Source organism: Sipha flava, unplaced genomic scaffold (genome assembly GCF_003268045.1).
Source record: "Sipha flava isolate LNK unplaced genomic scaffold, YSA_version1 122_pilon_pilon, whole genome shotgun sequence".
Lineage (NCBI taxonomy): Eukaryota > Metazoa > Arthropoda > Insecta > Hemiptera > Aphididae > Sipha > Sipha flava.
The window spans coordinates 144,894-158,942 of NW_020271748.1; the positions used below are offsets into that span (position 1 = coordinate 144,894).

Here is a 14,049-nt window from a genome sequence, read left to right on the forward strand (position 1 = left end):
ATCTTTACAAATCAGTGTATATTAGACTAAATATTTTTCATACAAACTGAGAGGTCTATGTTAATATTTCGATTCGCATTGAGAAATTTATACGTAAAAAATGAGTCTCAGGTTTTTGGTATAGCGCGAGACGACTAAATATTAATTAAAAATAAATAAATAAATATGAATTATAAAATTTTACTTGCATCTGTAGTTCGTTCTGTTTCCTATCGCAGTATTTTATCACCTTATTAAAACTTTAAATTTTGTGAACGTTAAAACACACGGACGTGTTGCCAAACTATCAATAATATAGATAAGTGTGGTGCTATTTGCCGTTTGTACCGAATTTCTGTTGTGAAAATTTGTATTGTATAATACTTACGTACTTCTGGACGTATTACGTCCCTACACCGTTTCTACCAGGGTCTAATAGCATATTAAATATGCCACGTCTCATTATAATATAGCTTGTTATATTTTTTCTAAATAAAAAATAATAATAACACCACAAATGCATGCGCCGTGAAATAAATCGAACGTAAAAAGCGTACACAGCAGTATTACGTGTAATTCGAACTAATGCACATTTCGGAATAGTAATATAATATTAATGAAGTGACGAATGCAGAGATAGATATAATTCAAATAAGACACGTAATAATACGTATATATATACATATGTGTGTGTGTGTGTGTGTGTGTGTGTGTGTGTGCAAATTGTAGCAAATAAGTTTTATAATATGTTATAATATATTTTTATTATATGTCGTTGGTCGTTAAAAAAAAATAAAAAACATCTAGAGTCCAATGACAATAATACCAAGGGAAATATTTGCACTAGGTACTCTCATGCTTTATTAACAAGCAGAAGAAAAAGCATACAACGATATTTATATATTTAACGATATGATTGATGATGTTCGTGCCTCTTTTTCGTGTGCCGGATCAAAAAAAAAAAGAAAAATTTAAGTGACGTGACACTTTCTTTTTCGAATACATCCACGTATTTTCAATAGTGTTTACCGATTTTTCGGACCCGTTACAGGTTCCATACTTATAGTATTTGACATGTTAACACTATATATACATATCAATACACATACTCTTTGCTTGTTTACGTCGTGTTCCTCGATTTGTATTTATTCGATTCGTTCCTACGCTCTTGTTTTTTATTTCTTTTAGTAGGTATTTACGCTAACCGATCATCTTCTATTGTTTTTGTTTTTGAGATTTTTTCATATCATTATTTTTATTATTTATTTATAATTAAATTGAGTGGTGGAACTAGAACGTAGGGTCTTGACCTCATCTCCTCAAAATATGTAGTTAACCTTAATTCACCTTCTACCCATATTCTTTCCTCATTTTTTTCATACGTATAACCTCCAACGAAAACAAATAATAGTTACATCACTGGTTAGTATATCATCTCTATAGACCAATCACGTTTTAGATAATGTAATGGACGTTAACGGGAAGGATATTTCAGAATATATTATTGACAAAAAGTTGTTTGATTGTTTTACGTAAAATCTCTTAAGATGATTTTTGGCAAGTTTAGTAATTGTGAGTAATAGAAAGTGTGTATAGATTCATTTGTTCATAACAAATCAGCGTGTTTCACGTTTTCTGGAAATTTTTAAAATTCTGCTGGTTTTTTTTTTTATAATTGACTTCTAAATATTTAATATTTTAATATCGTACAGACCATACTTTTAGGTAAGCATTCTCGTTGTTATTAAAGCAATTTCATTTCGAAATACATAATATATCATTATTTATAGTATACATAATGACTGATCAACATGTTGGTAGCATTTATTATTGTGTACACAATTAATGAATTTGTTATACGATGGCGTGAAACTAGATTAGGCATTTTATATGTTATATAAATCGACCATATACTGATGGGACGATTGTTAATCGTTGTTATCTAATGGGAAAATTTATTTTTCCTCGCGAAATATCAAATATGATTGAGATCTACTGCGTATTATTAATGTTGATTTCGATTAAAATTTAATTTATAAATGTTATCGGAAAATATGACATTTAGTCAATGTTGACAAGTCAATAATGATAATACCTGATTTAGTATGAAATTAACGTCAATAACTAGTTATTGATGACAGTTCCTAATAAAAGAAGGCAATCATGATAAGATTAAAAATTAAATTAAAAATTCAATAAATCATAATATCTATTATTTAGGAGAAATAATAATCTTTAATTTTTTTTTATGGAACAACAATATTTAATATTTTATCTTCCTTATTGTTGCATGTTAAATATTATGATTCTTAGAATTATATAACCTTGTAAATTAAGCACATATATTGGATTTACTTTGTGTTATACAGTGACATTTCTTACAACCTTGTAATCTAGAATTGCTGTTAAAGGCAGCTGCTTCCCGGAGAGTTAGTTCTCCTCTCTTTTTCGATTTATTTACAACCATTTTAAGATCAAGAAGTTTTTTCTTACGCGGATTTATTTCTGTCGTGTTATATTGTTGTGTTTCAGAAATCCATTTTCTGTTTCTATTCAAATAATAATAATAATAAAAAATAATATAATTAAATAACAATAAATTGTTTAAAATAGTTAAAAAGAACAAAAACAAATTATTTTTAATAATATCCCTTTTTGAAATGGCCGTATCCATTTTCCACCAAAAAAGGGATACTGTTTTCCTCCACTGTCCATTTACCACCAAAAAAGTAAAAAATAATAATTGATTATAATATAATATTATTTTATGATTATAGGACATTTTAGAAACAAATTAATATCTGCTTAAAAAAACGAAAAATTAGACATAATATGAATAATTTTTTTAATTTTTGTAATTATATACCTAGAAATGTCTCAGTTTTGCAATTTAGTAATTGTACTGTCGGTTAAAGTTTTATTTGTGTATATAACTGCTTGATAAGTAGTCAAACAATTTTTCCAACGTGATATTTCAGATTTTGACTCGTACGCTAGAAGATATTTGTAACTATCGCTTTTTCAAACATATTAATAATTAAAATTCGATAGAAACAAAAGACCCATAAATATATCCAGCACTATAGACATTAGTCGACATACAGTACGCTACTGAAAATATAGTCTTATTAATACAAGTGCATCGTATACAATTCGTGTGTCTGTCACACTCAATATGTGGGTAATCATAATAATCAGTGATAACTGATACACAATATAGCATATATAGCGTATACGTATATGTCCATATGTTATATGTACGTATCTTTTAGCTTAATAAAAATTACAATATTAAGTTATCGACTGTTATAAACTGTGAGTGCTGTCTGTTTTTCGATAGCTGTTACAGATAGCCGATACCAGAGTTTAATCATCAACCGATAAGCGCAAAATGTGATCCTAACCTTACTTATTTTTAATAATCTTTATAATACGGAACATAATACTATAACAATGTCTAAAATATTGGAGAAAAATGGAACCACCCTTTGAAATATCTAGCCTGGTTGATGTGCTGTAGTTTCGACGAAGTTCTACGTGCCGACTGCTTGGATCTGACGCGTTATCAAACGAACAATAATAACATTGTGTGAATAATTATAATATTTATACTTCGTGCGTGATATTAATTACATACGCCGTTGACGCTATTTCCTTATCGTTCAAACATTTCGTATACACTTTGCATCACCTCTGTGCATATACGCTTGTTTAATAACAGTTCGAACTCACTCGCGTCGTCTCGCTTTGCAAGGAATTTAATATTAAAGTTTTTATCCAGGCGCGATGGGTATTAAAATTAATAAGAACAAAGCAAGTGTATGTGTATACTTTTTACACACACAAAAACATTACACACGGTCGACGTTCGTATGTGATATTATATTAAACGACGAATGTGAACGAACTTTTGTGGACTTATATTAAAACGTCGTCATCATAGTCGCTGCCACTACTCTGCCGCCACCTGCGTAGTATTTTCTTAGAGATAATTGTGAGCGCGCGAATAAGGTGACATGGCATCGCGGATTGTAATGCGCGTTGAAGGATTACAACTTTTCGTAGGTTTAAAAATAAGAATAAACTTTAATAATCCTTTTCTCATTGCACGTGTTTGCAGTGCTAATGATAGAAAAATAAAAATAACGCGAAGAATGAAAATAGAATATGATCAATATGAACCCCCCGGGGAATGGAGACTGACTTAATGAAACCGAAAAGAACGTATTTTTTTTTTTTTTTAATTTTCTAATCATAATTACATCATGGAGAACGAGACATAATCTACGTGTATTTTAAGAATTTTGTTTTCTTATGAAGATAGAATAATGATTTGAAGCAATAATAAGTGTATACCAGATAACAAATTTTCTCAGTTTTATTTCAATGACATTTTAAAATTAAATTAAGAAATTATGTATTGTGGGGCGAAGTTAACTATTAATGATATTACTGGTTGTATCATACGAACGGCAACGTAAATAATTAATTAATAATTAAAAGTGGTAAACTCTTAGAAGTGTTCTTTGCTTAAAGATCAATCGTAAAATATATTTAAGGTTACAATCAGGGAAGAATTATAATTTTAAATAATAAGTTATTAATATAAGGCTTAAAATCGTGTAGCTGAATTAATGTTAAACTTTTCAAAATACATACATTTAAATTGAATTCAGAATTAATTAAAAAGTAATAATTTAGCAATCAGATTTAAAGGGTTGAAATATCACAATAATACAGGTGATTCTAACACTGTCATATACGAATTGGATGATCTAAAATAACGAGGTCGTATATTTCTATTTATATTCTTTCTTTTGTAACCTATGCAAGTATGATAGTGAAACATAAATAATAAGTCGTAGGACATTAATAATCTGAGCCTAAACATAAATATGAAAGAGAGTCTCGGGTGCTATCAAACTTTTGTACCCTTTGTCATTCCGTCCACCTCTGGACACAACTATAAACGCATAACTCGCACTCGGGTGTTGCTTTTAAAATAAATAAAAAGTGTATTTCATTAATTTGTTATCATACGCTCGTCGCAGAGTCTCCAGTGAGGACATGGGGCGTATGATCACCTAAATATTGTTCAAACACTTCTATTACATCATACCCCACCGAATCTTCCTATTCATCGTTGTTTTTTTTTCTAATCCTTTGGCGTGACTTCAATTTATGTCAAAGTATCGGACCTGAAGCATTTATAACTAAGTGAGAAAACTATGATCATTTTCCTCAAAAAACATAATCATTTGTAAAAGTGATTTTGTAACAATAAAAATATCAAAAAATATAATTCCAGGAAATAAAAATAGTAAAACACAGTTTATAACCTTATTGGTGCATATCCTTTAACGAAAATACTGTTATGATTTAGAACGCACAACTACTAGTAATCGTATTGGGGTAATGAAATTGTACAATCTATTGTGACTTAACATTTCTCACTGGTATTCTTGTAAAAAAACCTGCCTTATAAGTTCAAAAAAATGTATTGGTCCCCTAATATTATAACTAATCTGAGATATATACATATACGTTCTTATCAATGTATGTTTAATGCTGTATTGTTTAGTTTCGAAATATTAAACTATAAAGTGTTATAAATCCCAAAATCTTTGAAGAAATATATTGGTTGATTCCTAACATTTGCATCTGGTCTATAACTACCTTTTGTAACTCTTTCTGCGTCCAAAGCTATTTTATATAATATTAATAAATACTAATTTAAATAAATAATTTAATACATAATTAATACATAATTTAATACGTAAATAATTTAATGCACCTAAAAAGCGTACGCTACAGAATTCAATAGCATGGATAATTTAACTTCAATTTAATTAATATTTTAAGCTCAGCATTCAAATTTCAGTTTTGATTTATACATTTTTCTCGACGTAATATGAGTTTTATGGTTCAAATAATTAATATAAAAATAAAATAATAAAAATAACTGTATTAGTTTCACTTAACACATTATAAATCGTTTATGAAGTAATTAATACACACATACACTCTGTGTTTCCCATTGATAATCGTTGAATAAACCCGTATTATAGTTAATGTATAGTAATTAAAGCCCCGGTATTCACAACTCATTCATCTTAACATGACCATAGACAGTCCTTATATAGCTTATAATATGCATCAACTACAAACAGTGGCGTAGCCAGGATTTTTAAATGGGGGGGGGGGGGGCTAACCACTTTTTTTGGATAAGTAAGGTAAGAGAGGATATGAGAATTCACCCTTAACCCCCCCACCATCTATCATCAAGTTTCTAAACGTAATTCAAGCATTTAAGTATAGTTTTAAAAATATTTATTAATATATAATTTATAATAATAATAATAATTTTAGTTTCAGTGTTCAGTCACTTGCTCCACTCCGACAGCTGCATTCTCTTAGGTGAATTTCTGGCAAATTCAGTTATTATTTCACTTTCATGGAATTGCTCTTTTTTATTTATATTATCCATAGCTAACCTATTCAGTCTGTTTTCCGACATGGTGCTTCTTAAAAAAATTTTTAAGCGATTAAGTGCTGAAAACGTTCTTTTTGGAGTGAAAGAGGTAACTGGTAACGTGGCGAATAATTGTAAAAGTATTTTAATATTAGGTCAAAGATTGGTGCGATGAGAGAGTGAATCAAGAGCAGAATTCGGTTTTGGAATAGTATTTTGACTCCATTGTTGCCTCCATATGAACAGGTTAACCCTGATTGTAGATGAGGTATCATCATGGAGATTTTGGACATATATTTTAGTAGCTTTTATAATATTTTTATCGTCATACATTTTTAAATTGGCCGGAATAAGTCCTTTAAGTGGCATAACATCAATAAGCCTTTGATTAAAACGAACATTGATTCTATTAAATAGTCAAGATACATTATACATATAAACATGGCCCATGGGGAAGGCTATAGCCCCCTTAGCCCCCCCTTGGCTACGCCACTGACTACAAACAAATCTATGTAACTTGTTAAAATTTGTATTTATTGTGTCTAAGATTAGAGGTATTAAGATAATTGTTCACATTTCAGGGCATTTATTTTCTATTGTTCACCAATTGAGAAAAAATAGTTTAAATTTAATTATTCTAAGTTTAATTAATTTCATTATTTTATATAGGTTTTTAATTGTCTTATTTTTTTTTTTTTTTTATTGAATCAATTTTTAAATTTAAATATAAATATGTATGTAAAAATATGTATATATATTAATATACATATTTATTGGAATTATGAATTTCAAAATAAATAAAAAATATATTTTATTTTAACAGTCCTACACACATATTTAGTATTAAATATGTTAACAAATAAAAATAACTATGGCAATTTTTTAAAATCTTTTAACGGAATTTTTTGTGTTTTCATGCGATATATGCATACATTTTTCAAGACATTTTATCATGTCTCTTTTAAGGCTCCAACATTCGGGCCCTGATACAAATATATAATATATAATATATTACAATAAATTATTCTATTTCATTGTTATAGACTACCCGTAGTCCGTAAACGCACGAACGCGCCTGACGATCGGCTGTCGAATGAAAACGATCGTCGGCAGCGACCGCGACACCGGTTCATCGCCACTGGGCTTTGGCGTGGCCGACGTGATCGCCACCGTGGCCGTGTACCTGGCGTGCACCGTCATCGTGTACCTGGTGGGAAACTACGTGAACGTGGACGACGAGACCGTTGACGACCAGCAGCAGACCACCACGGAAATAACGTCGTCGGCGGCCACGAACGCACGGGCAGACGATGCGACCCGAGAACAGCGCCGAAGGTGATCGGTACCATCCACACAGCACCAGCACCAGCGGCATCATCACCGGCATCATCACCAGCACCACCGGCAGCGGCCAATGAGCGGCCGCTCGACCAGGACGGTAGTGGCGGCCGTCGCATTGGCCGCCGCCGCCGCCGCGGCGCTCTGGACGACCGCGTCCGCAGCCACGCTCACACGCGTCGTCCAGACGAGATACGGAAAACTGCAGGGCGTGGTGCGCACCGTGGACGCGACCGTGTCTGGTGGTGGCAGTGGTCCAGGTGGCCGCGCAGTCGGCACCGTTGACACGTTCCTCGGCGTGCCGTACGCCACTCCGCCCGTCGGTTCCAACCGGTTTGGACCCACGCGCACGCCATCGCCGTGGGATGGCGTCCGGTTGGCCGAAACGCTCGGTCCCGTGTGCCCGCAACGGCTGCCCGACGTGTCTAACGAGACGGCGGCCCTGCAGCGCATGCCCGTCGGCCGGCTCGTCTACCTCAAGCGCCTGCTGCCGTACCTGCGTAACCAGTCCGAAGACTGTCTGTATCTGAACATCTACGCCCCGTCACAAGGTCAGTGTTAAACCGTAACATCATATTTATTCCTCGTCACGCAGGTTCTTTTGGTCCTTCCACGGACAATGAAACCGTCGCGGTTCTTTCTCCTCTCGAATCGTGTTTAATGAATGCATAATGAACACATTCTGTCGATAAACCTCCTACGCTAACCGATCAACGATGCGATACTTCATAATAATTCGTATTGACTGTAGTTGTATTTGTAATAAAATTTGTATTGAATAAATTATGAAAAAAAAAAATTTCAAGTGTCCACACTGATGACTGCTGTGTGTTTGTTTGCTTGTGATAAATCCTATAACATAGGTTTATCAAATGGTCTACGATTATTCTGTATGTATTTTCGCTAATCAGCTGGTTAGGGTAAATGCGACTTAACGGTAAATCACATCGCGTACGTGACCAATGAACTTTCGACGAGTCGAAATGATTTTGAAGATAGTAGCCTGCAACATACGATACATTGCTACTACCGTATACTTTTTCCGTGCTCCTTGTTGTAGATATTAACTCATTATAAATGTCCACCGTTTTTTCAAGTTCAAACTAACTCCGGGTAAATTGATTTCCCCTGGATTATATTTGTATAAGTGTGATGTATAAGTACATAATTCATATCCGAGTCAAGTTACACGTATACATTTGTATATTTTTGCGTAGCTGAATTTCAGTCATTATGTCGTCGTTATCTACACGATTTAATGTTAAGTGATGTCGTAAGACGTGGCTAGAAGACGTGTTTGTTTCTTGACCACACGTTTTTTTTATCATCTATATTTTTATTATCTGATCCGCTTACTAGGGTAAAATCTAAAGCACGATTCAGCATTTTCTTGTGACGTTAAGAAAAATTTCAAGTCCGCGGGTTGTCGAGGAACTATTTTTTGCTTAGTCAAAATCTACTTAAAATGTATTTTTTTTTTTTTGTATAGAAGAAACGTTAAATTTTCTAAAATAAAATATTATAAATAAAACTTTTACTGTAAACCCTAACATTTCCATCCATACAAATTCTTAATTAAAGGGTTTGAAAATTAATGTTTTATAAAGTATACTAAATTTGGATTAAATTATCCTTATATACATATCGTATTTAGTTTTGTCTCTGATTATTATGCAGCAAGTAAACATAATACATTCGTAAAAAGAGTAAATTTTATCTAAAAATTAATTAAATAATTTATCTGATAACAAGATTATATCATTCAAGTTTATTTTATTTTATAATTATCATTACATTATATGTTTATTGTATTTTGCTCGATTTAATTAAATTTAAAAATGTATTCTTCATAGATTTTTTTAAATACTTTTATTGTTATAAATTATTGTTTTGAATGATGATCTTCATGATTAAATTAAATTTTAATATTTTTTTCATCAAAACATGAGTTTTAGTAGGATAAAGATGCGAAATTGAACGTGTAGAGATGACATAAATAATTCTTAAATTACGATTTACTACTTAGACCAATATGTGTAAATTTACAACGAAATAGATATTTGATGGAACCTCATGAAGTATATTAGTAGGTACTATAAGTAGGGTTATAAGAGGTGGAAAATAAATTATAGGAAATATAATAAATACCAGTAGAATTTTGCAGCAAAATTAAGCATCTGTTTAACAGTATTTGATTACTACTCGGGTAGGTAATAATCATAGTTTATGATATAAACGGACCACAATTATAGCCAACCCAATGATATTACGGAGGAGATATTTAAGATCCAGTGGTTTGCAAAAACAAACCATTAGGTGAGAATAATAAAATAACACGCTCGTCGTATGCATCGCATTATCTTTTAAATTTTTTATCTTTTGTTCACATAATTATACAATCTATACATATTTAGTACATAAAGCATAATATATGGTTTTAATTTACACAATGGTTATTGTATGAGGAAAAATCCATTCAGTTATGATATTTTGGCATAAGTTATGAGTTATTTAGTTTTTGTTTTTAATTTAATTTTTTAGGTCTCGAGAATTCCAATTGCTACTTGAGTTTCCTAAAAGGATTTCTATAGATGAAAATAAATAGTAGATCTCAAACATTGATATTCTTATGATTTTTAAAGAAGTTTTTACATTTTGAGTAGTATAATTTGACAGTCTCAGCGATTATAAAAATATGGAAATTTATGTAATAGCAAAGTTTGATTTTATACATATCTATAGAGGTAATACATATTCATAAAGGTTATATGGTTCAATATAGTTTGAAAAAATTACATTTCATTTTAAAAAAAGGCAACGAAAACCGTACCGAAAAAAACGGTTCAAAACTCAACAGGTGAACGTCTAAGCTACAGACGCCACACATACCTATTCAATATTCATTCTAAGCATTCTAGCTATCACGTAATCAGCTTTAATGACTCGTAATTTGAATCAAACGAATACGTTATTATAATATCGCTTTATTACTAAAATCGAATTAAGATTAAATGTCCAATATGTAGGGATTGTACGTTATATTTGTAGTTTGTCCAAGAGGAAAATCAAATCTAAGCATTAAATATCTGAACTCATTGTACTCGAGAAAAATAATCTTCTCTATGATTCTTTTAAGGGTGGAGATCTCGAAGGCAAAATGTTGTATACACACAGGAAATAGTTGCTGTAGATTATAAATGCATTTATTTGTTCATATTTAATTTTTTTTTTATTTTATTTACAGTACCGTTTGGTTATTTTTGTTCAAGTGATTACTTACGAGTCGGATCAAAAATATTTTTTAACTGCGACAAAACCATATGATCAAAATAAAAGGAAATACTTTTTCGGTAGTCAAATAATATTACATATATTAACCACGCAAGTCAAATTTAGTTGAATATTTCGTTTATCACAATATCAGAACATACAATTCTGTAGAGAGCCAATCAAATTCCATTGAATTTTACTAGTATTTTTATGAACACTCGACTTAAAATTGTAATACTTTAAATAATCGAACGAGCAATATGACGCAAAACAAAATTTACAATTTTTAGTGTCAATTAACGAATCAATAAAAATTTAAAAAATAATTTACCAATACAATTTAAAGCTGCAGAGTGCTCGTAGAAAATTAAAAACTTTTCAATTCGCATTTTTTCCGATGTAATTCAAATAAAAGTAAAATCTGGTTTTCAATTTAATTTTTATTTTATTTCTTTTATATGAAATTTAATGATACATTATTTTAATTTACAAAGAAATTTTTGTTTCTTTTTCGTTATTTTTCGTACCGGTGGCTTGAGGTAAAGATCATTTTTTTGGATTTTTTCTACGACAAAGTCCTTAAATCTATTATACAAACTTACGAATTATACATGTATAATTTTATACAAAATAAACATGTTATAAACTTTTGAAGTATCTAAAATTAGTTTCAAGAATTACATGTTTTGATAACTTACCATCATAATGACGTTGGAAGATGGAAAATTATCATACATAATTTAATTGTTTATATCTATGTTTTTTACACTATTTACGCTATTTGCACATCTTGGATCGATAAACCCGACATATTTCAATTATTTAAAGTTTAAAACAAATTATTTATGTGCACAGTTCCGACTAAACTTATTTTCTATATAATACAATATATCAACTACGCTCAATAATAGATAATTTATTGCACGTTTGACCACAGCGGGGAACATTTCTAATCCGTTTATGTTTACACTGTTTTTCTATTGAAAATGCCGATAAAAAATACAGCAAAAGTGTCAAACAGAGATAAAACATGAATTTCATATGCCTGTATAGGTTTAAAAATATTTTTAAAAACAAACATGGTTATTGTTCAATACTGAAGGAGCACAACTAATAATATTCATGGTTATCGTTGTTGACACGCTTTTCGATTCAATAAAATTAAAATGCATGTAAAACGTCAACATATATTTTGTGCAAAAAATACCAAACACAACGCCTACGCGATGTATTTACGTTAGTTCTTTGAATATATTTTTGTTCTAGAACGGAATTAAATTTTCAATTAGAATTTGTTTAAAATCATGACTTTTGGCTTATAGCTCTTCACCATTTCAGCTCGGTTCACAGTAATGATTTATTGTACATTATTCCAAAATAATTTCAAATTATTTGTATAAAATTTGAGAGTTTCATTAGATAATGCGTATATCAAGACGTCCTGGAAAAAATGTTTGAGTTGAAAATTTAAATTTTAAATTTTGCAAGACTGTTTAAATATCAAATCATTAAACAATCAGGTGGAACAATTAATTAAAAACACAGATATAAGTCCCATCAGTTTGTAATTAATTTATAAACCACTAAGCATTCCGCGTTAAATTTTGATGCGACAGAGTTAGAAATTAAATTATTAATAAACAAACGATGTTTACGCGAAGAGACTACAACTGTACAAGACGCTTTGATTTTAGTTCGAAATTTAAATACTGATTTCGGATTCTGAAGTAATTTAATATCGTGATGCGTCACAATATTAATAGTAGTATTAGTAGTAGTAGTAGTAGTAGTAGTAGTAGAAGTAGAATTACAACATTGACACGTACATTAAGTGTTCAATGGTGAATATTGAAGTGAGAAATCATATTGAAATGAAAATATGAGAGAACGTCCTTAGGCAGATAATATTTATTAGAATTATAGGTATCTGAGTAAAATAATGCATAACGAAATACGTTATTAGACTGTACATTATAGTAGGTAGTCGATTTTACATTATCGACTCACGGGTACATCTAAAAGGAGAATAATTTGACTTCACTAAATTTTTTTTTTTTATCTTTGTTATTATTCTTATCAGTGAGAAACTGTTTTATCATAATATTATTTTTATAGTCTACGCACTAATCACTGTACAATCCCTAGACTAATAGCTATATCGAATACATAATATATTCAACCTAGCATAGCGTGCTTTAACGTATGGTTAGATATTATTTTTATCGATCTCACAATTCTAATTATATAGTTTTCTAATTCAGTTTTTATTTCAGCAAATAAAATATATAATTTCCGCTCGGTGGTTCTATTTATATATATTTTTAGCTGCATACACATATTTACAATATACATAAGTTACTCTATTTTAATGAATGTGAAACTATCTTTTTAAAAAATATATTTCATCAAATGTTATTTGTGCATCTGATGTTCATTTAAATACCAAACTTTTAAAAAATAAAATTAAAATAACTTTTTTAATTATGTTTATAAGGGTTGAAAATGTTAATTATTTTATGTTGGTTTGTTTAAAGCATTGTATAAAACCATTTAAAAATCTTCATTCGAAAATATAATAATTTTCCATGTTACCTCTTCAAATATTTTAATAATTTATAAATTGTAATGTACAATTTCATAGCCCTCATGTTAATACGATGTTAAAGTATAATTATTTTCTAGATAGATATAACATAATTTTTTGAACTTAAAATCCGGTAATCTGAAAAATCATTATTATCATCATTAGAGAATTTAAAGACATTTAGGAAATTTGCAGACAGTTTTGGTTTATAATAAATTATTTGTTGCGATTAAAACTTATAGTGATTTTTTATTTTACCAGAATTGCAATATGAATTTCTCATATAAGAAATATATGTTAGAACATAAATGTCCGTAGACAACGATTTGGACTTTAAAATTACAGTTAATATTGTTTATTTGATATTAATAATCGTTAGGTAATTTTTTTTTTTTAACATGAGTTC

General features: G+C 30.1%; 1 protein-coding gene across 1 annotated transcript in view; it reads left to right on the plus strand.

Annotated features, from left to right (window-relative positions):
* The first annotated feature begins 7,849 nt into the window (after positions 1 to 7,849).
* Positions 7,850 to 14,049, plus strand: part of LOC112694083 (neuroligin-4, Y-linked-like) — a 418,040-nt gene continuing 411,840 nt past the window's right edge. Inside the window, exon 1 of the mRNA XM_025569445.1 lies at positions 7,850 to 8,340. Within this exon, the coding sequence (XP_025425230.1) occupies positions 7,866 to 8,340 (475 nt within the window). The 5' untranslated portion in view covers positions 7,850 to 7,865. The remainder of the gene's footprint in view (positions 8,341 to 14,049) is intronic.